Here is a 24,172-nt window from a genome sequence, read left to right as displayed (position 1 = left end):
GGAGAGAAGAGAGAGAAAGTGTGATCTGACTTTCTTTGTAATTTGACTTTCTCCTTTTATTTTCACCCTTTAACCCTTTTAATTATCACTTTCCAAAAATACTCTACAAGGTTTTTGACTAGTAACTTTATCACTCGATGTCTGATTGACGCGTACCGCATGTCTACGAACTCGTATCGATGAGCTCTATGACTTTCATTAAGGAAGTTTTCAGACATAACCAATAAGTCGAAAGTCAACTTTTGAGCTCTTGAAAACTTAATCATTTTTAAAACAGTTGATTACCAAAATTGATCCGACTACGAACGAGACCTAAATCGTAGGTATAGAATCAAAAAATAAACAAAAACACCATTCTATTAATTTTGAGAATTTACAAGAATGAAATTTTGAATATTGGGGTTATTACAACCACAATGTTCAATATTCAAAAATATCAGCATATTGAAGAATTCGGGTGTACTTTTGGATGGACCTAGGCAGGAGATGACTTCTGGAAAGATGTGTGTCTGATAGCCTCTTCAACTCTCCGTCCACTTCTTCCATTGTCAGTCTATCTGCACTACTCAACTGGAGGCATTATTGGCTAGTTCCGCGACTGCTCTGACTTGTTCTTTGTTTTCAGTGACAGAGCATAGTACAAATGAAACCAGGCTGTAGCCCATACAACTTTTTCCTTGTTTTCATGTTAGATAGCCTTAATCATCCTTAATTAGATGTATTCATATCCCTTAGCCCGAGCAGAATTACTGAATTCAATAGTCGTACGTGCACTAAAAGAGAGTTAGAACTTTGATTCAATGTCGATTATTTCAGTTCATATCCAGTCATAAAATATAAAATAAAAAACTAAAAACAATCCATAAATATTCCTTATAAAAATTTAATTAAATATCCTAGAAAGTAAGTTAAGGTTATTTATTCCCTCTTTTTTTCGCTATAACGCTTTTTCTTCTCCATTATAACAGTCGACTATTGTATCATCAATTAACTCAATTTGTGGAGTCTCCCAAAACTAACTATTGTACTATTATTCTTGATCAACAGTCTCAAGAGGTGTACTTGTTCCTTTCAAAAGGAAAAATAAAATTATCTACTTGTTCTATTGAGTTATTGTAGAAAATTAAATATAGCGAATTTGCAACAATTTTTACTTTAGAAAATATGTATTAAAAACTTGGTCCGAGGATTATGGATTACAATAATTTTAAAAAATATGATAGAAACTTAGCCCAGGCTGTTTTAAAATCTTGGCTTCGTTTCGTCCCTGTTTGTTTTCTTCCTTAACTTGCGGCACCAGAATCTAGTGCAGGTCATTATGACTCTCCATGGACAAAAGTAAATGACAAGTCATGATTAGTTGATTTTCTGGTCAATGAAAGGAGACTGGCTTCTCCCCAGTTAAAATCTCTACCAAAACGACCCCAAAGCTGTAGACATCACTCTTATATGCTAGTTTCCCTGTAACCAGATACTCTGGGTCTAGATAACTGAGTGTCCTCTGCACCAATGTACTTATTTGGGACTAATTTTGGAAGTCCAAAACAAGCAACTATGGCCAAGTGGTCGGTTAATAATATGTTGGAAGACTTAGCATTGCCATGAACGATTGATGAAGAATGCAGATGAGCAAGATATGGTGCAGAATCCGATGCTATCCCCATAAGGATATCCCAATGAGGCATTGTGACTCCCCCAATTTTTTGTTCATGAATGTAATCATAGAGTGTCTTATTAGAGTTGAACTCATAAACCAGAGTGGGAGCTTCAGTCTCCAAACAGCAACCCAAGAACTTGATCACATTTTGATGGTTGATATGGGCAAGAGAGATAATATCATTGATAAAACACTCGATTTGGTTCTCCTGCACTAACACCTTTTCTATTACGGTACTGATCTCCATCAAAAGCTCCTCGGCAGTGAAAATCTTTGTGCATCCTACTCCAGGTCCATGTGAATTAGCAATATGCTGCTCTAACAACAACCCTCCATTTTTCTTGAACAACTTGGATTTAAGATGAATGAAGATACTTTTCTTCACACCAGAATAGATACCCAAGATCACATACAAAAGCACACAAATAGAGGAGTAACAACCTGCAAGGTAAATTGCTTTGAATTATGTCTATAAAAGCAAGTGTGTTCTTTATAGATACAGCTATGAACTACAGTAGTCATTTCAGTCATAGAGAACTATACCTAGAAGAAAAGGAATTTGTATGTACATAGGGAAAGGCTGAAGAAACAACTAAGCCCCTTAATTATTTCAGTAAGTATTGAATCAATACACTTTATTTGAAACAAATCTATTAATATCGTCATTCTTTCATTTTTTCTGATTTGTTCACTCATTGTTTAATGAATCGAGAGTTATTTGATTGTTTGATTATCAGGTTACTTGTTGCCTCAGTGCCTCATTGATCGAATGCTTTATGAGTTTGATTAATTTGATAGAATTGGTTGAATTTAGTCTTATAGTTTAGATGTACAATATTAGATGAAACCCTAAATTCACATGATCAATAGCAACTATTTGACTACTAATCTTTTGATTTGATTTATTATGTAAGGACTTTACCCTTTATAGAATCAGATTGATATTGGCCTATTGTGATTTTGGAATTCAATTGTTGATTACAGTGAAATCAGTGATGGAGAGATACTTTCATAAAATTCCAAGAACAGAGGAACTTTCAAATCCTTCATCATCTATGAAGAAGAGGAAGACCAATGTTGATGGTGAAAGTTCAAAGAGAACTGAACTAGAAGAAATTTTGGAAAATCTTCCTTCAGACCCTGCACGTCGAAAGCGCATCTTGGATTATGATCCAAATATTCGTGATCAAGTTAGGCGACATTATTTGCTCAAGGGTCCTTGTCAACCTCGAAACCATAAGTTTCCCAAAAAGAGATATATGGAACTAAACAGAAGTTTAACGCTTCTTGGTTTGATGATCATCTTGACTGGTTAGAGTATAGCATAGAGAAAAATGCGTGTTTAGCCTTAGTTGTTATCTTTTTAAACCAGAATATGGTGATCAAGGAGGCGGTGATACATTTACTGCCAAAGGTTACAACAATTGGAAGAAAAAACAAGGACGTAAAGAGCATGTTGGAACTGTTGGTAGTGTTCATAACCAAGCTATATTGAATTGTCAGGCTCTTATGAATCAGAAACATCATTTGGAGTCAGTTATTAGTTGTCAAGTTGAAGCCTCTAAGCAGAACTATTACACTCTTTTGAATGCTTCAATTGGTTGTGTTTATTTCTTGTTACGGCAAGGTCTTGCTTTTCGTGGTCATGATGAATCTGAATCTTCAAGCAACAAAGGAAACTTTCTTGAGCTTCTAGAATTTCTTGCTGAACATAATGATAGTGTGAAGGCTGTCACCTTTGATAATGCCCCCCCCCCAGAAATCTACAATTGAAATCACCTGCTATACAAAAAGATATTATAAATGCAGCTGCTGTGGAAACTCTTAATGCAATCATGTTTGACATGGGTAATGCACCATTCTCTATTTTGGTTGATGAAACTCGGGATAGTTCAGTAAAAGAGCAGATGGGAGTTGTTCTTTAATATGTAGATAACAAAGGTGAAGTAATTGAGATATTTTTTGGCATCAAACACGTTAAAAGTACTGATGCACGGTCCTTGAAACTTGCAATAGATGAGCTATTTTCTAGAAATGGGTTGAGCATATCCAATCTGTGAGGACAGGACTATGATGGGGCTAGTAATATACAAGGTGAGTTCAATGGTCGTAAGGCAGTTATATTGAAAGAAAATGATTATGTCTTTTATGTTCATTGTTTTGCACATCAACTTCAACTTGCTCTTGTTGCTGTAGCTAAAAATCATGTCGTAGTTGCCTCATTTTTTTTCTTAGTGATGAGTGGTTAACCTTGTTGGAGCATCATGTAAATGCCGTGATCTTCTTCGGGAGCAGCAATAAAATGAACTCATAGATGCTCTTCAAAATAATGAGCTTCCAAGTGGAAGATGATTGAATCAAGAAACTACTCTTAAACGTCCAGGTGATACACGTTGGGGATCACATTACGGTATCTTACTGAGCACTATCTCTATGTTTTCTTATACTGAAATGATTAGTGAAGATGGGACAAATGTTGATCAAAGAGGGAAATGCAATCTGTTGGTGACACAAATGCAATCATTTGACTTCACATTTTGTTTGTTTTTAATGAGACAAGTGTTGGGTGTGACAAATGATTTATCACAAGCATTACAGAGAAATGATCAAGATATTGTCAATTCTATGGATTTAGTGAAGGCAAGCAAACAACAACTACAAAGAATGAGAGAGGAAGAATGTGAATGGGATAATTTCCTTCACAAGGTCTATTCTTTTTGTGACAAGCATGGTATCAAGATTTCGGATGTGAATGATCTTTTTGTTGCTCATGGGAAATCACATCATAGGGCTGAAAAGTTAACGACCCTTCATCATTATCATTATCGAGTGGATGTCTTTTATTCTGTGATTGATAGACAACTTTCAGACTTGAATGATCGATTTAATGAGGTAAATTATGAGCTTCTGATTTGTGTTTCAAGTTTAAGTCCAGATGATTCATTTGTTGCTTTTGACAAGCAAAAGTTAATTCGTCTTGCTAAATTTTATCCAAGAGATTTTTCTGAAAGAGATGTGTTATCACTTGAAGACAAGCTTGATATTTATGTTAATAATATGCGATCCAACAATGATTTTTCTGAACTGAAAGGGATCAGTAGTCTTGGAAAAAATTGGTGGAGACAAGAAAACACATAACACATGCATCAGTGTACAAGGTTCTAACTTTGGCTTTAGTTCTACCAGTTGCAACTGCTTCAGTGGAAAGAGTATTTTCAGCTATGAACATTGTCAAAAATCCACTTCGTAATAGAATGGGAGATCAATAGTTGAATGATAGTTTGCTTGTTTATATTGAGAAAGATGTATTCAATAGTGTTAGTAATGATGCTATAATGCATTTTCAAAACATGAAATCACGTCGTGGACATTACCTTCTCGTCGTTGATTGGATGGTTGTATTGATTTTCTTTTTAATTGAAGTAAATTACATTTTCAAGTGACATGCAATTCTTGTCTTGACTGGGAAAATTTCCTGGATCCGCCACTAGTAATATTGGGTCTAATGGAGTTACAGTTAACAAAGAAATATATAGAAGCTAAGGTAAACCAGAAGTGCAAGTGTGGAAGATATGCTTATTAGCAATGTCCTAGAGAATAAACTATAATTGGATGCGAGCAAGAGGCTTGATTTGTCAATATAGCTCAAAAACTTTGATTTAATTGTTTTGGACTACCGGATGATGAATCAGTGCTTTAATCGAAGTTTATTTATCAAACAAATTGGCATATAGCCCTTGTCTTATGTGATAATGGATCGATTGAGGTCTTTATATAATGGCTTGATTTCACATACTGTTTCAACTTTCAAGTGACACTTAATATGACAATTTTATACTGTGTGTAAGAACTTAGAAGGTTTAAGATAGTTAAGGTCCAGCAAAGTCAACCCTTATGTCTCCCTTAAATTATGATCAAGATGCTACCTAAGGTTGGCCCCTGCTCTTCTTGCCACCATTAATTATTAGCATTACTTAGCGTCTTGTTTTGGTGCTATGAAATAGCTAGTTCCTTTACACAGTCCAAACTATGGTTGGTGTTCTTTCTGGGTTGTATGCATGTCGCTTCTTTATGACATTACTACAACATTATGTTTATGCAGTATAACAACTATAGTGTTGACTGTGTAAAGGAACTAGCTATTTTATAGCACCAAAAAAAAAAAAGATTGTAAGTAATGCTAAATGGAATCAAGGGTAAGAGCAGGGGCCACAATCGGCAAAAGCCTTCCTGGTAATGTCATCTCTAGAACGTCGTGAATTCTGTGAACACTTCCTTGGTAGGTGTACAAGGACCCAATGGTACCTGCAGCAACCAGAAACGAAGAAAACTACATGCGTAGACCCTAAAACTACATGGGTAGAGGCCATAACAATGAAATTAAGCCAATGACAGAACTATCAACTATGAGAACCAAAGCAAGACTCTGAACCTCTGGTGGTCGAGACAAACATTGTCTGGCTTCATTTTGCAGTGTTGGAGCCTCACAATGGTCAATTGGTCATGAATATAACATGATGCAGAAGCGACATCAACAACAATATTCAATCTTTGAAGAAGCCAAGAAGGGTCAAACTCATTTAACACATTCAATAACTAGAGCTTTTCCAAACTCCCATTTAGCATATATTCATAACCTGAAGCTTTAAATTCACACCAATCCATGTAAGTAAAGATCCTGACAAAATTCCAGCGCCAGATAGTTCTTAGTGCGTTGCTTTCTGCACTGAAGGACTTCGCATTTACCAAAAGTCCAAAACCTTCTGTTTCCAGACTTCATGTACTCTAACCAAAATCACAGAGTATTGTTCACCTCAGTTGCAATCCACTGGCACCTGATGATGAATTTGGTAAATGCCAACCAGTACTGCAAATTTAATTTATTGTGGGCAGATGACACTTCCATGCCGTGTGAAGACCAAGTGCGAGAAGGTGCTGCACCGGCTGGCTACTTCTGTACTAACACGGTTACCTTGTCCGTTACTAATCAATGATGTCAGATTACGACATTTGTATGATACCAATTGAGAACATAAACATTAGAAAGAAAACCCAATTCTTTCAAAAAGACCGAGGTTAATCCCTTAAACTCATCTAAAGACCAGAAATGCATACTTTCAAATTCAAACCATCAAACAAACGCACACAAAAAAGGCTTGAAAAGAACCAGCCCTAAGAAATCACGCTCACTACCATTCTAGGGAGACAGAACAGTTGCACAAAAAGTCGTCCTAAACATTTCTCGCATCCCCTTCCAATTGTCATGTCCTAGAGAATTCCATGCAACTACAGGTTACAATATATCTGTATATGTAGATCTTCACTGACAACCCGATTTTGTAACTAGTTAATTCAAAACTGAATTCTAAACATGCTTCTCATATCTGCAGAATGCTGGAGCAATACAAACGAGATTGTTAATTGTCACACAAATGGCTTTAATCCTCATCCATGCCTGCAGGCTGATCCCCTCTCCTTGGGCCACCTGCTGGTTTTGCCATTATAATCTGCCAAGACATTGCAACCAATGGATAGTTAGTAACAAATATGGTTGCAGAGCGCTTTTACATACATAATGCGTACACTTCTTTTCGCGAACCAAGTTTCTATCAACTAAGACATTGAAAAGCCATATCACTGTTCTATCGTTTCACAAAAGACATGCACGAAAAATCAGAACTTATATGTAGCGAAAAGCATATCAACAGAGTTTCCTTTAATGCCTTGTCATCAACTGTACATTCCTAAAACTAACTTATCAACAAAAACTTGCTCCCACTCTGGAAATAAGAGGATTTCTATCATTCCTTATCTCCTTACATTATAATAATGATTAATTCCCTTATCTATGTAAATTCAAACAATGATGCGGTTAGTCTTCCCGTTCCCTTCAGGCCTAATGACTCAATTACAGATTCCAACATAGTTTAAAGTTTCCAAATAAGGAAAGCATCAACCAATAGTTACTAATTGCTTCCTTTCAAGCCTTGTTATTAATTCTACGTTCATAAATCTAACTTCAGAACAATTATTTGCTCCCATTCTGTAAGTATAAAAATGATTACAAGATGCAGTTAGTACTTCCCTTATCTACACCAGTTTCAAACACAATGTAGTTAGTATTTCAGTTCCCCTCAGGCCTAAATGATTTAGTTACAGATTCCAGCAAGCACTAAAGTCCTCAAATTATGAAAGCATTAACCAATTGTTACTAATTGCTTACTTGATCTACTCGTAGTACAGTGCAAGCAGCATCTGCAGCATATTTGAGAGCAAACAGCCTGTAACAAGCATTTCAAGAATGAGTCCCAAACTAAAAAGTATAGAAAAAAATAAATAAATTAGAAAAGTGACACAGTAAGGCATGATGGGTATTGTTTGAGATATCTCGAGGTGATTATCATCAGTTCCCACAGTGAATCTATTTGTTCAAAAGCAGTACAATCCATAATAAAGAACCATCAAATTCGTGATTTTACAATGGTTGGCTATCTCATTCTACTATCCTCAATAATCTGCCCAGTTATTAAAAATTAGAAGATACATTTTTCTTTTTATTCTATTTTAAAAAAAACATACTACAAGAGGGGGCAAAGAGTCCGCATAAAAAGAACTAAAGAGGGCAGCTAGGACTAGAGACTTAGCAGCTCAAATTAATGTTTATGGGTTTATACTAAAACTCTTTAAATGGATATGTGGCTATAGACATCTATCAAATTGTATAGCTGACAGTATGACTTGGCTCACAGATGTATTACACTACTCCACCAAATCATACACAAAACATTTTTGACGTAACAAAAGCAGCAGAACAGATAAACAACCGCAAAATAGGGCACATTCACGAGCTCTAGACCAATTTATCTATGAAACTTGCTCTTTACAACCATCAAGCAGCACACTAATAAATCAACAAATAGTAGTTAATTCTTTCAAAAACAATAGCAAAGTTTTTTATTGAAAAGCTTACTTGGTAACATGCAGGTCCCAGACTTGTAAAGTTGATACATCTTTGCAAACACCTCCCTCCAAATCAATGCCAACTTTGGTATTCCCAGCAGCATGTTCAGCATATAGGGATGATATTATCTCCATTGAATTAAGCCCCGCATTTTCAGCAAGAGTTTTCGGCACCATCTCAAAACTTTGGGCAAATTTTGCTATAGCATACTGATCCAATCTGCATATATGTTGTTGCTTTAGCAGGTTAAACCACTACTTCTCAATCAAGACATATGAGATGACAAAAGAATTCAGCTTGTTCTCTACCAAAACATGCTGGAGGTAATAACTATCCATTTAGGATTACATTTTCTGAACACTATTATGGAACAGGAAACCCCATTATTATTTTCTTGTTTTGGTGCTATGAAACTTCAGGACATACTGAAGTTTAACCAGTTAATTGCACATGCCACTATGCACATTCAATCAATTTTCACGTATGAGAGAACATATCCATTTTGACAAAAATACATGGCTATTTTTTAACAGTATTAGTTCTGTTTATTTCTTCTCAATCAGGAAACCCCATTATTATTTTCTTGTTTTGGTGCTATGAAACTTCAGGACATACTGAAGTTTAACCAGTTAATTGCACATGCCACTATGCACATTCAATCAATTTTCACGTATGAGAGAACATATCCATTTTGACAAAAATACATGGCTATATTTTAACAGTATTAGTTCTGTTTATTTCTTCTCAATTGTACCAATACTTCTAGTAAGATTAACCAAAAACCTTTAGAATACTAAGACGAGACTATTTACCCTAACAGTGGAACACACTAATATGGCCATATTGCATAGCTGTTAATGACCATAACAAAAAATAATAATAATAAGAGACTATTCACCCTGTTTCTTTGAAAGAAAACTCCTTGACTCTCTTAGCCAACTCAATTTCAGTAGCTGCCGCTCCAGGAACAATGCGGCTATCCCTGCACATAGCCTGCCAATGAAATGCATTAAAAGCACATACAAGTTTCAATGGTTTGTAGATGTAAAACATAACCAGCCAAAAACATAAAAAAGATAGTTTTACATTAAATCACCTTGTAAGTGTTCACCCCATCATCAACTGCTCTTTCAAGGTCGTCTAATATACTATCAGTACTAGCCCTTAGAAGCACAGTAGATACAGAGTTACCACCTTCTTCATTCTTCACAATAGTAACCTACATAATGAATCATCAATCATATTAACAAAGGGAATAAGAAATAAGAGGAGACTAAGATAACTATGGACTATATATTATATTTATCTTTTCAACATACCCTGACACCAGCAATTTCCTCAACCGAGATAGAGTCAACATAACCAAGATCATCTGGGTTGGGCTGGCAAAGCTTCAACTGTTGCAAAATAAAATGTCAATAACAATACATTCACTAAGGTTCTGATACAGAAAAAGATTCTTGCAATTACCATAGCAACAGCACCAACTGTACGGCAAAATCGTCTCAATTCAAATTTTGAACTGATTTTCAACACCATGAGCCTGGGACCAAAAACTTACAAATTCAGAACACTAAATGTGAACTGGGTAGTACAAGAAAATATCAATGGAAAAAAAAATCAACTTCACATTGATACTTACTTGTAACGCTCACAGAAATGTAATGCCATCTCTCCAACTGCTGCTCCACTAACAATTACTTTGGCACCTGAATCTGCAACAGCTTTGATGAGCTCCTCAACTTTGGCTTCTTCTGTTTTTGCATAATTTTCTAGCTGTGAAATGACCAAGAGAACACTTACAAGATAATCTTTAATTACACAAACCACCTATTACAAACTTTGTAAATAGGTTGACCAAAATGAGAAAATGCAATTTCTTTTCCTATATACAAGCCAAGCAAGAAAAGGATATCAAAACATGAGTAGATACTGTTGGTAGACATGACTTTGATAGATCAAGACTGCAGAAACAGAAAATTGAGAATTCAAGCACTATGAAATGTAAACACACTCGCTAAGAATCAGTTCCCTGAAATAGAAAAATAATGAAAATAATAACAAGGAGTCCCAATGAGTTTATTATAGCCTCTAAACACACAAAATTACAAGAGTTGTGAGCTGTAGGCATATGATACGCAGATGAACAGTACTTATACCTATGGAGGCTCATTAGTTCCTATGCTTCTATTTCTAATCACAACATGAGTTGAGACCCATGAAAACCCAGACCCAAACAAGAAAGGACTCCCGTACATAGGTGTAATCCATATTTGTAGGTAGATAAGAAACCACAGAGTTCATTTCTTAGATAAGACTCTGGGGTTCGAAACTTGTGCAGCATCACGGTCACACTGCACCAGTTTAGAGCTTTAATGTGCAAAACAAAGAAGGCTGAACCCTAAAACAAGAGCGATGACAAGAAGTATAACCCTGCCATCACCAGGAAAATTACTCAAGGAAAAAAAAAAACACACACACATATTTAAACCCGTACAAGATCAAATGACAGAAGCTTTGTATTGGAAGATATACAAAGACAGTTGACAAGATGATGTATCCATAGACAAACTAGCACCTATGTATACAATTTGTACGAAATCACCATTTACAATTGAAAATCAACAAACAAAATGATGAATTGCATCGAGCCAACAAAAATCCCCATGTCCTATGGGTCGAGATGTGGCAATATATTTTTTGATACCCAGAATCAGACCCACTTAAAACCCCAGACAACATAAGAGCAAACCATATGACTCACCATACACCATACCCTTGTTCGTATTATAACTTCACCCTATACTAGGAGGCTCCAATCAACCTGGTCAGGTGGTGGCCCTCATGATTTTGAGGTAAACTTACACTTATAAAAACTATCGTTAGGATCCACAACAAGACTTGCATTTCAAGCAGCATCATATATATTTACTCTTGGTTTGAAAAAAAATTGAAAGAAGAAAAATAAAATAAAAGTTATATACATAAGAAAATATCATGGCTCAAGACTGCAAGACACTCGAATGCATTTGACTCACAACCAGCTACCTACTCAAAGACAGATATCCGCGCCAAGGGGGTACAAATTCATGGAATTTTGCTAAATTTTTTGAGAAAAGAATAGCAACTCATACTAAGAGTTATTATTCAGAGTTTTGGTAGTCAAAATGTTTGCACTACATGGCATGCAACCAAAACTCTACAACAGCATACAAATGACAAACAAGGTTCATTAAAAAGATCACAAAAATAGTTCTTGATGAGTAAAGAAAGTGGCATCTGCCCACGAATTACAATAAATAAAGCTTGTATGGGAGTAAAAATCTAATGAACATGAAGCAGAACTTAATGTTTTAAACCTAGGATAAAGTACTTGAGAACTGCTACTAAGTTTCTAGTGTAGATAGAAAAGACATACTTTAAGAAATAACTATTATCCAGTTTGAAAAGTACCTGCTCAGCAGTGTGAATTAACACTGTTCCCTTGGTTTCAGTTGCAGAGGTATCAACACCACCAGCAAACACAGCAACCTGAAAAGGTTAGAAGAGATGATCTGAGACATTGTTCTTGCTTCTATCACTTACAGGAACCAAAATTTGTGCCTCTAAATGAAAAACAATAGAAAATTGTAAACACTAATAAAATGGTACAACAAGGCAAGCTCAAAGTAATCAGATAAAGAGATGATTTACTAAGATTGATAGACAATCATACAAAATTTGATTCAATGGTATGGTCACATTCTAAGTAACAAACAAAATGATGAACTGTCCACACACAGAAAATAGTGCAAACCTTGGCCTTCTGCGTTTTCTTTATGCTGCCAACAGCATCACTCTTCAACGCCATACCCCGAACTACAGTACAATTATGCAAACCACCTCCCACAAACTTTGCCACACGTACATTATCCACATTAAAGTTTGCCGGGTTCTTGGGGCATACTTGTATACAAGCCTGCACAATGAGTAACAAGCTCTTCAATTTTCTTTCTTGTGAACAAATGAACATCTCTCGTATAACCAATTGGTACTAAAAGTAACTCAAGGCAGTCGATTTAATCCATACATCGGCAACAAGAGAGGATAGTATATCCTCCTGTCCAAACTGCTTGCTGGCAACAGGTGCCTTCATTCTCTTAACCACCTCTTCCTTATTACGCACATCCATAGTCTCGGAACCTTCCTCAACCAGTTCATCTAAGATTTCAATAGCCTGCAATATACATTTCAATAAGGACAAAACAAACTATACTCAACAAAAACGCTCAATTAATCCAAACCGGTCAGTCATCAATAACAAACCTTCTTAATCGATTTGGTGTATCCGCTAATGATCTCGCTGGGATGCAATCCCATCCTGATAAGCTCCTCGGCTTGGGAAAGCAGCTCGCCGGCGAACGAAATGGTGAGATTAGCACCATCCCCAATCTCCTCCTGCTGCGCCTTCCCTGCCAACACCAAAAGCTTGGCGGCAGGGTGCTGAACCTCGAGCTCATTCACTATGGTGGCGCCGTCGTTCGTGACGAAGAGCTTGTCCAAGTGATTGATTACCATCTTGTTCATCCCTGAGTAAACCAGAGAAAGCAATAAGACTAAGGATTCGCCGGGATCTGTAAGAGTGTGAGGGTTTGAGAGAGAGAGAGAGGTACCGTTGGGACCGAGAGAGGTGCGAAGGATGGTGGAGAGTTGCTTGCAGGCCTCGATGTTCTTGACGACGGCTTCGTCCAAGCCGGAGAGGTGCTTGTGCCCCTCCTTCAGCATAGACTGTATTCCGTACTGCGACATTGTCAGATCCTTCTTCTTCTTCTTCTTCTCCTTCTAGGTGAGCAAAACCCTAACCCTAGAAATGGCTGCTTAAACCTCTCTGAGTGACTGAAGAAGTTGATCTGTTTTCGACCAGTGTTCGAGTTCACTCCTTTTATACTAACGACACACTATAAACAAAAAAAAAATGAAAAACAATGTTTGATTTTCATTTTTTGCAAGGATGTCCGTGTTTGATTTGTCTTAGAATTGTAGAAAATAATCAAAATATATTTGTACAACATTATAATATAAAGGAAGTTTTTAAATGGATTTGAGTACTGACACTTACATGTCATTTTAGGCATTATCTAATTGATTATAAGATGTTTACAATTAATTTGATAATTTGTGTTGATTACAATTATATATATTTGATAACACATATGATGAATGAAATTTAAAAACAAGAAAAACAAAAAGAAATACCAAAAGAGAAAATAAAAAAGACATAAAAAAAATATGATTTGAATTGAGGGTATTCTAGACATTTAAACGGTTTAACGGAATTTTTTAACGGTCAACTAACGGAATAGACAAAACTGTTAAAAAATAAGAGTTAAAAGATATACAGATTAAATTTGAAAGTATAATGACAAAACTGTTTTTACACCTAAAATATATGGTGTCACAAGCATTTAATCTTTTTTTTTTCTAAAATAAAGAATTTTTAATTGGGTTAGTGCGACTATGCTCAAATCGTGATTAATGAAACATTCAAATTCAAGAGGCGCCGGCCCAAATAAGGCTCACCGCCCTGCCTCAGTCCAAAAGGTCTTGCGTTTCCAACTTAAACGCGTAGCCTCCATCGCTTCAGCACCGACAACATCACATGCACCGACTAAACCTCTATTCTTCCTTCATTTCTGCCACACCGGCGAGCCCCTCTACACACAATGACCCAAGACCAAATTGAGGCATGCCCAATTAAACAAAATCGACGTCTAACTAAATCTGAGCACGTTAAATCTAATCTTCGCCACCCATGACCAGTCACTGCAAGCAACCACCCATCACACCATCTATGCACCGATCATGACGAGATCAGTGTGTAGGAAATATTCCTACCACCAAACTCAGCAGAGACTCCTTGTAAATGGAATACTTCACCAACAGTAGGCAATATTTTTGGGTGTCATTGCCGGACAAGATCTGTTTTTCTTTGTTAATTACAGAGAAGACTCGTGTTCACTAATTGCACACTTCTATTTATTCTAGTTACATATATAGTCTCTCTATATATGTAGGAAGTTATAAGTTTGACTCACGAAAAACTATTGAACAAATTTATTTTATAACTCATGAAGTTGTAAGTTATTACATTTGAATAGTTTATTTTATAACCTATTGATCAAATTTATTTTGTCGGTTAACTTATCAACGTTTATATGTCAAATCTTACATTCTAAATTTCAAATATTTAAGCTCATCGAACAATCGAGCTCTTTTCATTTTGGAAGCAATCTAGGGCAAAACCATTGTCCGGTACACTTGGTGCACTAAATTGTTCTGTTGTGGTCGAGGTCGCATGAATTCAGGTGGTCATCATGCCCGACAAAGCATGTGGGGTGGGGCAGTCATTGACAGTAGCCGTTTTCGGCCAAGCTTGACAAGTCGCTAGAGCCTCTCCTCTGACTTTGATTCTTGCTTGGGTTTGGGCCCCCTCTTCTTGGGTCTAATATGGGCTAGTTTGCTTTGTTGTAGTTATTTCAAATTTTCAGTTGTTGTTTTTTTTTAAATATATTTTTCATAATTTTTAACCACTGTTTGATTTGTAATTGTGGGATTTATCCTAGTTTCTGCTTTGGGTAGTCATCGGCTTCCTTGTTAAGTGGTCGCGGCCACTTAGTGCTAGAAGGAAACTTAGTGCCACCAGATTATGTTTTAGGTGGCAACATGCTAAAAAAACAATCTTATTAAAAGAAAAGTACTAGAAAATCTTATTTAGTATTTGATGTCTCAACACGAGCATATATATATATATATATATATTAGGTGAATTGAGTAGCCTGTAGAACACTTCTCGCTAGACAGTGCATGCTATAATGCGCCAGGGCGCTCATCCGATACTTCAAGTGCTCTCTTTGAGCGAATCCTCTTGCAGGAGCTCAGACAGTTCGAGTGTTATAAGTAGCACATAGATCTGGTAGGTCCAATGCAAACAGAAAGCATTGGTGGCAAGAAGTCTATATTGGCCTTGGTAGATGATTTCCCGTGGGTATCCTTCTTGCACGATAAGTCAGAAGCTTCATACTCTTATATGAGACACCTATTATTGTGTCGAGTGGGTCTTTAAGTGCTTAATCTAATTTGAAGTTAGGCACAACGTCCCCCTACAAATTTATTAATTGGCACGACATGAAGGTATCATACTGGTTTGTTAAAAAAAGGAGAAATGAAATTAATGCATTAATTGACCGTGGCTATATGTTGTCATTGCAACCTAAATTACTAGGTATAACATGTAAAACTGTGCCCGTTTGAAATAATCAAGATGAATCTATTTCAAATCATCCTAAGAATCATTTGTGATTGTATGCAAAGAAGAATTAATCATATAATCTAACATTTCAAAACCAATTATCATTAAAAATTTGACTTACTCTGAACAAATAAACGCACATAAATCCACCAAATAATGGTATGACTTGTTCATTGTATATTCTTTTATATCAATGACCATAAAAGTATTCATCAATATATACAAGTAAAGTATATTTGGAATTTATGGTAAGATAATAACTCATATAGCTTGTGTTAATATTTTTGAGACTACCTTATAAATATGTTCATCTAGACTCTAGCAAGTATCACCACAAAAGGATTAGAGAATTGTGTTGCTTGTTAATAAACACAACAATCTCTCCAAAACATTAGTTCTTAGAGAAAATTGCTAAGGCTTCAAGCATTCTAGTGTGCTTATTTATCCTTGTTGTTCTTGCACAAGGTATCCTTAGGTATATATATATATATATTTTAGAATGTCTTTAGAATTTAAGGGTCATCATTTGGCATGCGGGCCTAAATGCTCGTGGGCAGCCCGAAGGTCCGATGGGCAATGCCCTGCCCGACCTGGTTAAAAGCACAGTCATCAAAGCATGATCTTATGGGCATAAGACTGGGTAAAGGTCGAGGGTTCAAAGTCTAGGCCCGGCCCGTTGGAGCTCATAAGGCCAAAGCCTGGTTTTTTTTTTGGTCATGAGGCCTGGCTTGGCTTACCCCCTTAAAAGCCCGTCCAAAACCCATTCATTTTTAAAATTAATTATTTATATGTAGTTATTTGTTGTATATGTTAATTAATTAAATTATTTACTTATATTCCTTATTTTTTGTACTATATTTAGTCCAATAATTAACATATCCTATTTTTTCTTTATAAATATACATTACACATAAATATAATAGGTCTTACCCGGCCCGAAAAATCTCATAAGGCTCAAAATCATAAGTAGCCCGTGGATATTGATTTTATTAGAAAGCCCGGCCCATAATTTTTTTTTAAAATGGTGAGGCCTGGCCTGGCACAAACCCAGTAGTAATGAGCCGAGCCGGGTCCATTTCCGACCCTTACTTCGGATGATGTTTATAAATGTTTGTTTTTAATAAAAATATAGTACTGCACGCGATTATTGTTGTAATATATCATTTGATATGCCTATAGGTGCGCGGATTATTGTTAATGATGTGGACCACAACCTGGTCAAGAAGGTAGGATCCTTAACATCCACTCATCCAAACTGTGTATCAGGGCCTGGACAGTGCAAGGGTTCAGGTTCATGTCCGTATGAAAAATCGCAATGTTGTATCAATGGAGGTTGCACTTGAAATTGTTAAGAAACTCGTAGATAATTACGAGTATAATATATATGGATGCTAATAAAGCACCATTGTGCTATTTTTAAATAAATAATAAATTTTGTTGTTGTCTATTTTTTGTAACGATCCAACCTAAACCCAAAGAAAAAATATATATAAAGCATTCAAGTCGCTCTTTCCCTAATTCTAATAAGGAAAATAACAATTGAAGGTATGTACATAGAGTAAGAGATAAGAAATATGATAATCAAGCTTATCGACTTGGGTTCGTTAGATTGAGATAGGGGAAGTGAGTGGTGGCTGATAGAAGCATTTTGTACGACGTTCTTAACATGTTACCTCCAGTTGTACTTTGCTTAGCTCTTATTGTTATAGTATTGAGTCATTTAGTCGAGTTATGAGTCTATGGTGGCGTTGGTTGTATTTTTGTGTTAAAACAGGTTGAAAACACAGAAATTGTCGAGAGTCATATTTAGAGTAAGATTCCTTGTGTAACTAGGAAACCTAGTTAAATTAGGAGTCTTCATTAATTGGCATTTCTATAACATTTGTGATATATTGAGAATCCTACTTGCATTAGGAATCCTTTTTAGACTAGGAAACGTACCATTTGGAAAAATCATACTTGAACTGAAGCTCTTATTCCGTAACTTTCCTAATCGTATTTTCCTACTCCATAACTTACTTGTATTTATTATTTTCAAATTTTTAAGATGAGATTGTGTAGCTAAAACGAAGAAAAAAAATAGAGGAAAAGAAGCAAAGGAGAAAAATAGAGAAAAAAGGAGACACCTAAAAAGGGGAAGAATGAATTGATCAAAGGAGATTGCACTCACCAATGAAAAAATTAGTGAAAGAAAAAGAGAAAAAGAAAAAAGAAGAGATAAAGGAGGGATTAAGTAAATAAAAAGAGATAATGCAAGAGAGAGAAAAGGGAACACCTAAAAATGAGAAAAATAAGGAATTTATCAAAGGAGATTACACCCACCAATGACAAAAATAAGTGAAAGAAAACGAGAGAAAGAAAAAAGAAGAGATAAATGAGGAATTAAGTAAATAAAAAGAGATAATGCAAGAGAGAAAAAAGGGGACACCTAAAAATGAGAAAAATAAGGAATTTATCAAAGGAGATTACACCCACCAATGACAAAAATAAGTGAAAGAAAAAGAGAGAAAGAAAAAAGAAGAGATAAATGAGGGATTAAGTAAATAAAAAGAGATAATGCAAGAGAGAAAGAAGGAGACAACCAAATTAAAAGAGAAAAAGAAGGAATTGATCAAAGGAGATTGCACACACCAATGACCAAAATAACTGAAAGAAATTGAGGAGAAAAAGTTCAAGCTATAATATTCAAGGAGCCAAAACTCTTTTATAAATAGCACATCATTCACAAATAAAAATCATCACTTCTTCTTAGCATTCAAGAGCCAACAGTCTACCAAAACACCACCATAAACTTCCCTCACAAATCAGCCAAATCGTTCACCCTAAAACCATCATCATCTCCACCGAGTTTCACTTATTGCAGCCGTACCTCTAAGGTTCCTACAACGTGTGATTCTCGCAACTCATCTCTATGGCTTCATTTATTTGTGTTAATCTACAATTCTTTGTCAATGAAGATTGTAAGTTATTGTTATGTGGAAGTATTGGTTTTGTATTTGTTTTAGAATTTTCAGATTGTATTTGATATGTTTTTTAGACTATGTCGAATCTATGTTCTTATAACTATTGAAGTTTGTATTTCTATTGTTGTATTCTACTCTTCATTCACTTGCTCTTAGATAATTTTCAGATATGTGCATACGAATTTAGTGCTTGAATGCAGTCCCTAAGATTGTATTTGAGTGTTATCTTCATCATCTATATCGACACAAATCGAATCATGCCTTAAGTAGGTTCAGTTTGTGTTAATTAAAGTGGGAAATTCTGGAAAATTACATGTACCCCATGGTGAGTGCCGCCACTGTGAAACATGTCTCCAACAAAGATTTGGAGCTTAAATGTAATCTTGTTTGATTTCTACCTTAATTGTTGTTAAACTTGATTGCATGTAATTTAGGTGATGTCCTAAGTTAACCTAAACGTTAATAGACATCTTGCATGATTAGATGTTTCCCTAAGGTTCTAATTGTATTGGTGTCTAAAAGTATGTAATCAGATGAATTAGAATACATGATAGAACCAAACTTGTAATTATGTGATGCATTGGTGAATGTGGTTTAGTTTGGTTAAGAGAAGTCGATCATGTAAATAGTAATTTAGATTTTATTTTTAGTAGTTAATAATCAATCTCAAACCCCAAATTATTTGTTAACACTAAAATTTTAGAGTTCACTTCAATTCCCCGGACTGAATGATCCCTGCTTATTCTATACATTTTATATGATTTATTATAAACGTCTTGGAACGCTCTATCAGTGGCTCTATAGAGAGAGAGAGAGAGAGAGAGAGAGAGGATCATGAAGTTTCTCCATCTTTTCTAATCGTATCTTATGGTGTGTTTGGATATAGGAAAGAAAGAGAGAATTTAATTGAAAGTGAGAATTTTATAATTCTAAAAAACAATTCCTTCGTTTAGCAACTATAAATTAGAAATTCTAGATTTTTGTGGAAAATAAAAAGAAGGAATTCATTGTTCAAATTCCCCACTTGAATTCTCTACAAAATAGGTGTCATTTGCAAATTCATTTCCAATGTTCAATTATCTTTCCAAATTAATACTCTTTTTTATATTTCATCTATTTAATTTATTCAAAATTTCTTAATCTATTACAAATTTCAAATTCAACATAAATATAACTAAACAGTAGAATTCACAATTAATGAATTTTCAGATTGATGAGATTTTAAGATGCCATCATCTATAAACTCTATAGAATTTATTATTTCCTCATCCAAACACACCATTAGGATATGCTTACATTATGGGGTATGGGTACAATGTTTCCTAGCTCCCATAATGTATTTTGCAGGTCCATTCATGGTTATGGTACGAAGGCTGGCATTTTAGCCCTTATTACCAAATAAAGAAGTGTTGCTAAGCAACATAGGCTAGACTTTTTATCATGGTCTGGTCACAAACCATTCTCTTCATTAAGTATTTCGTCACTAAGGATAAGATTTATGATTTCTTTGTGTGCTTAGACAAGATGTAGCCAGTGGCGGATTTAGGATTGAAATGCCACTAGGGCTAACTTTATGCGAAGCGTAAAATTAATTTTATTTGCGCGAAGCACAAAAAAAAATTTCTCCTTATATTAGGTATGTCGATATTTGTCATCAGAATGAATCAGTTTCAAATTAATCTCTACACACCTTTGTTTTATCTTTCATTATGTATCTATCTCACCTGATGTTAATTAATAAACTTCACTACTTTGATTCTAATTTCCAAATAGGCAAATAAAATACTCAATCTCTGATCATAGTCATCATCCATTCTGTAACAGACAGTATATACTAACACCCAATTTCAATTCCAAATTTCCAATCATTCTATATCAATATTTTAACCAACAAACCCATATACCCAAAATCCCAAATCATTCCAAATCAAATCAATCATTCCATTAGCTAAAATTTGATTCAATTTTAAAAGAGATCAGAGGAAAAGAGCTAAACCTGTGGACTGGTCTAGAGCTTCAGCGGCGCGCGTGGGGAAGTGGAGAGTGGCGACAGGCAATGGCGAGTGGTGAGTGGTGATATGCAAGCTTGAACGAGAACTCAAAAAGATGATTAGAAGAAGAGGCTGAAGAGCAGATCAGCATAAGCAAATGAGAACGTGTTCAGAGATTGAAAGAAGAATACGCAAAAGTGTGAGTGACAGAAAGAAACCCGTGCTGATGTTTTAATTTTTTTTTAATAGAGGATTTGGTTTTTTTTTCTGAGCTTCATTTTCACCTGGGCTCCAGCCCAGTCAAGCCAGGGCTGGATCCGCCCCTGGATGTAGCCACGACCAGCCACATGACATGTGCTATTTGATACATAAATCACTAGTGATGATTAACAGTGATATATCGATGTGCTTAATATGATTTTAGGATGTGAAAGTGTTATATCACTTAGTAATTGGTTTTGTTGGCAGTTAAAGTGGTTAGTGAAATGACTTTGTAGCTAAGTAATTTTTTTAAAAATTAACTACAAAATGAATAGAATTGTTAAATATATTTACCTATATTCTAGAGAAAGTTTTAGAATGTAAATATTAATTAGATTTCTTGAAGATAGATATCATTAGAATATTGTTGTACTCTTAATGAGAAAATTGATATAAATTTATCAAAAATTGCTCTTAAGTTCTTTGGATTCTCCTATTCAGCACTCTAAAGGGGCTTCACCACAGACAACACATGATCATGTGTCCCATTATTCCAAGACTGACGGTAGTTAGTTCTTTAGCTAGTCAACCAATGAAATCATGAAAATGGCAATAGAAACCCGACCCGATCTCCTGCTTCACTTTCAACTAGGTAATTATGCAACGCCACCGTACCCGCCAGATTGTAGAACCCTGGCTACCACTATTTTGGTTTGTTGCATCAACAACCACTAAGTATTTCATCCTGATGATAATGCTCTGATGTGCTTTTTTATCAAAATCATAGGATGCATCTAAGCCTCGGATTCAAGATCTAAATCATAAATAGAAATCTTATGTTTTTCTTCTTTTTCTATATTTTCTAGCCAAGTGGTAGTGACTATAGTGAAATCGACCTCTTTTCTCCCTAAGATATAAAGAAATCGTTATTCTTTAAAGGAGGATGGTTATAACATGTGACCATTATTTTTTCTCCATTCACTAAAAGGCTTGAATTACGGTCCCTTGGGACTATCTTTCTCATGTTGGCAATAGTCATTGCCTTCATCCATGAAGTGCTTTTATATATTAGGCTAACCATTGTTCTTTGTGACAAAAGACTTCTTTGCTTAACTCCGGATCAACCTGACATAATAGTATGGAGAAATACAATTTATTTCTCCCTTGAGTACTGTCCATTATGAGGGTGTGGACACAAATTTTAATCTCATAAAGCATCCACCATGTCTAATGTGCTCGACAGCTCCATAAATTATCTCAAGGAATCCCATTAAATCTTCATTTGATTTTGTCTAGAGCTTGTGAACAAAATTGTTTTCCACATACAAGCCATAACTTATGCTTCTTGGGATATCTTGCTCGAACATCAGCTAAGTATCTCCCATAATATAGACCATGAACTACTGATAAGGTTTCTTGAATAACACTTATCTTCCTAGAATCCCCTAAAATATTATGAAAATTATACCATTCATCTTCTCTTAAGGGTAAGATAGGAATCTTGGCACTTTTAGGATTCTCAAGGTACATTACCTTTGGAGCTTGAATTTCTTCAGTAGCAACATGCTTATCTTTTGTATGAGATCACTATATATATTTTGTTAATACTTCAAGAGATTGAAGCATATGACACTCATTATTATCATGGAAATCATATAAAATATTGTCCATGATGAACTTTTGCTTGAAGGATAATACCCTTTATGTCCTGAAAATTGGTATGTTGCAAATCATCAAATGCTAGTGCAAAATCCTTTTTGTTCCTGTAACTTGAGGAAGCTTGCTTTCCCTAAAAGGGGTTATTTTGCCTTGATATGTCTTGAACTTTTTCCTTTACCGTTTACCGTTTAAGACGGGCTTGCCAATCCTTTACCCTGAAATTGATCAGTTGTGGCTGCATTACTAGGATGCAGAAAAACTCACTTCAAAGTCTATATTCCTCTTCAAAAGTCACCGACTGAGATTCTTCATTCAATGTGAATTTATCATTAGAATGCTTGTCCTAATTCTTTGTTGGCCTTGGCTTATTTTTCCCTGCTGGTCTACTTGATTTAGTAGGTCCATAGGAAACAATGTACTGATAACCATGACCATCATGCAGAGGTCCAACTGTTTTGTCTCCGCTCTTATACATTCCACATAGTCTTTTCTATGAGTTCAACCTCTTCTTTAGGGTCTCGTCTCCTACTTTTGGGATTACGATCTTCTTTAAACATTGTCATTTATCTAGGAAAAGCGTCTGATAAGTAGTTTTTATCTCCTGCAACCATCTAAGGACTTTTCCTCTATCAGCTACATCAATTAATTTATAATTTTTGAAGTTTTTGACTCTTTTATTATCTATTCTAACCAGAAACTTGTTCCCTAAGAATGCCATTGCAAACTTCATGGATTTTAGAGTAAGGACTTCTTTATCTTCAGTGGAATAGTTTAATTCAGCTGGATTAAACTTTCCTGACATGAACTTACAAATATTTTAATGACTTGTATCTTTGGCAACAACTAAGACAACTCTTGCCCAATAGTAATCATTTGCATCAGTTTGTAAAATGATCTTATCACCTTATTCTGGTAATTGCAAGGGTGGAAGATTGTTTATTAGCTCTTCAATCTTTTTGACAGTGTTGCTATCATTTATCATAAAAGACCATTTCTTTTTAGAGCTTATTTTGGGAGAGAGAAGAGCAGTGATACCACTAACTTGAGGAATAAAGTCTCTCGTAAAATTAACAACTCATAAGAATCTTTGCAAAGAGTTAGCATCTGGGATGCTGTCTAGAAACTGGTTAATCTTCTTAACAATATGATCTTGGAGATGAATCTCTCCATCTTTGACATGTATGTTAAGGAAATCTATTTCTCCTTTGATAAGGTGAATTTTATTATGTCCAAGGATGATTCCCTTTGACCATAAACTTACAAATCTGCTCGAGGTGTATTCTAGTTCATTTATAGTCTTAGAGAAAACCAGAATGTCATCTATATAAATTATATAAAAATCTGCATAAGGCTTGAATATATTATCCATCTTTCTTTGAAAAATGGAAGGAGCTTGCTTTAATCCAAACGATACAACTGGTCATTTATAGTGTTCTTGAGGAGTTCCAAAAG

General features: G+C 35.3%; 4 protein-coding genes across 4 annotated transcripts; 2 read left to right on the top strand and 2 right to left on the bottom strand.

Annotated features, from left to right (window-relative positions):
- Positions 1-1,445: 1,445 nt before the first annotated feature.
- On the bottom strand, positions 1,446-2,228 carry LOC126797033 (wall-associated receptor kinase-like 10). The gene is made up of 2 exons (XM_050523723.1): positions 2,201-2,228; positions 1,446-2,098 (listed from the first exon to the last, which is right to left on the bottom strand). Exons 1-2 carry the CDS (start codon positions 2,226-2,228, stop codon positions 1,446-1,448), a joined length of 681 nt encoding a protein of 226 aa, XP_050379680.1.
- Positions 2,229-2,652: 424 nt separating this feature from the next.
- On the top strand, positions 2,653-3,430 carry LOC126797032 (uncharacterized). Its single transcript, XM_050523722.1, has 2 exons — positions 2,653-2,947; positions 3,030-3,430. The coding sequence occupies exons 1-2, from the start codon at positions 2,653-2,655 to the stop codon at positions 3,428-3,430; spliced, it is 696 nt and encodes a 231-aa protein (XP_050379679.1).
- A 678-nt stretch (positions 3,431-4,108) lies between these two features.
- Positions 4,109-4,795, top strand: LOC126797031 (uncharacterized). The gene has a single exon (XM_050523721.1). The coding sequence runs from the start codon at positions 4,109-4,111 to the stop codon at positions 4,793-4,795; it is 687 nt and encodes a 228-aa protein (XP_050379678.1).
- Positions 4,796-6,808: 2,013 nt separating this feature from the next.
- On the bottom strand, positions 6,809-13,488 carry LOC126797961 (T-complex protein 1 subunit theta). The gene is made up of 13 exons (XM_050524751.1): positions 13,271-13,488; positions 12,924-13,186; positions 12,688-12,834; positions 12,415-12,576; positions 12,072-12,149; positions 10,261-10,394; positions 10,089-10,161; positions 9,938-10,015; positions 9,715-9,837; positions 9,517-9,611; positions 8,628-8,837; positions 7,881-7,938; positions 6,809-7,164 (listed from the first exon to the last, which is right to left on the bottom strand). The coding sequence occupies exons 1-13, from the start codon at positions 13,404-13,406 to the stop codon at positions 7,096-7,098; spliced, it is 1,626 nt and encodes a 541-aa protein (XP_050380708.1). The 5' UTR covers positions 13,407-13,488; the 3' UTR covers positions 6,809-7,095.
- Positions 13,489-24,172: the final 10,684 nt, after the last annotated feature.

Source organism: Argentina anserina, chromosome 6, assembly GCF_933775445.1.
Source record: "Argentina anserina chromosome 6, drPotAnse1.1, whole genome shotgun sequence".
In the NCBI taxonomy this organism is placed as follows: Eukaryota; Viridiplantae; Streptophyta; class Magnoliopsida; order Rosales; family Rosaceae; genus Argentina; species Argentina anserina.
The sequence above is the reverse complement of the archived record's forward strand: the minus strand, read 5'-3'. Positions and strand labels throughout refer to the sequence as shown.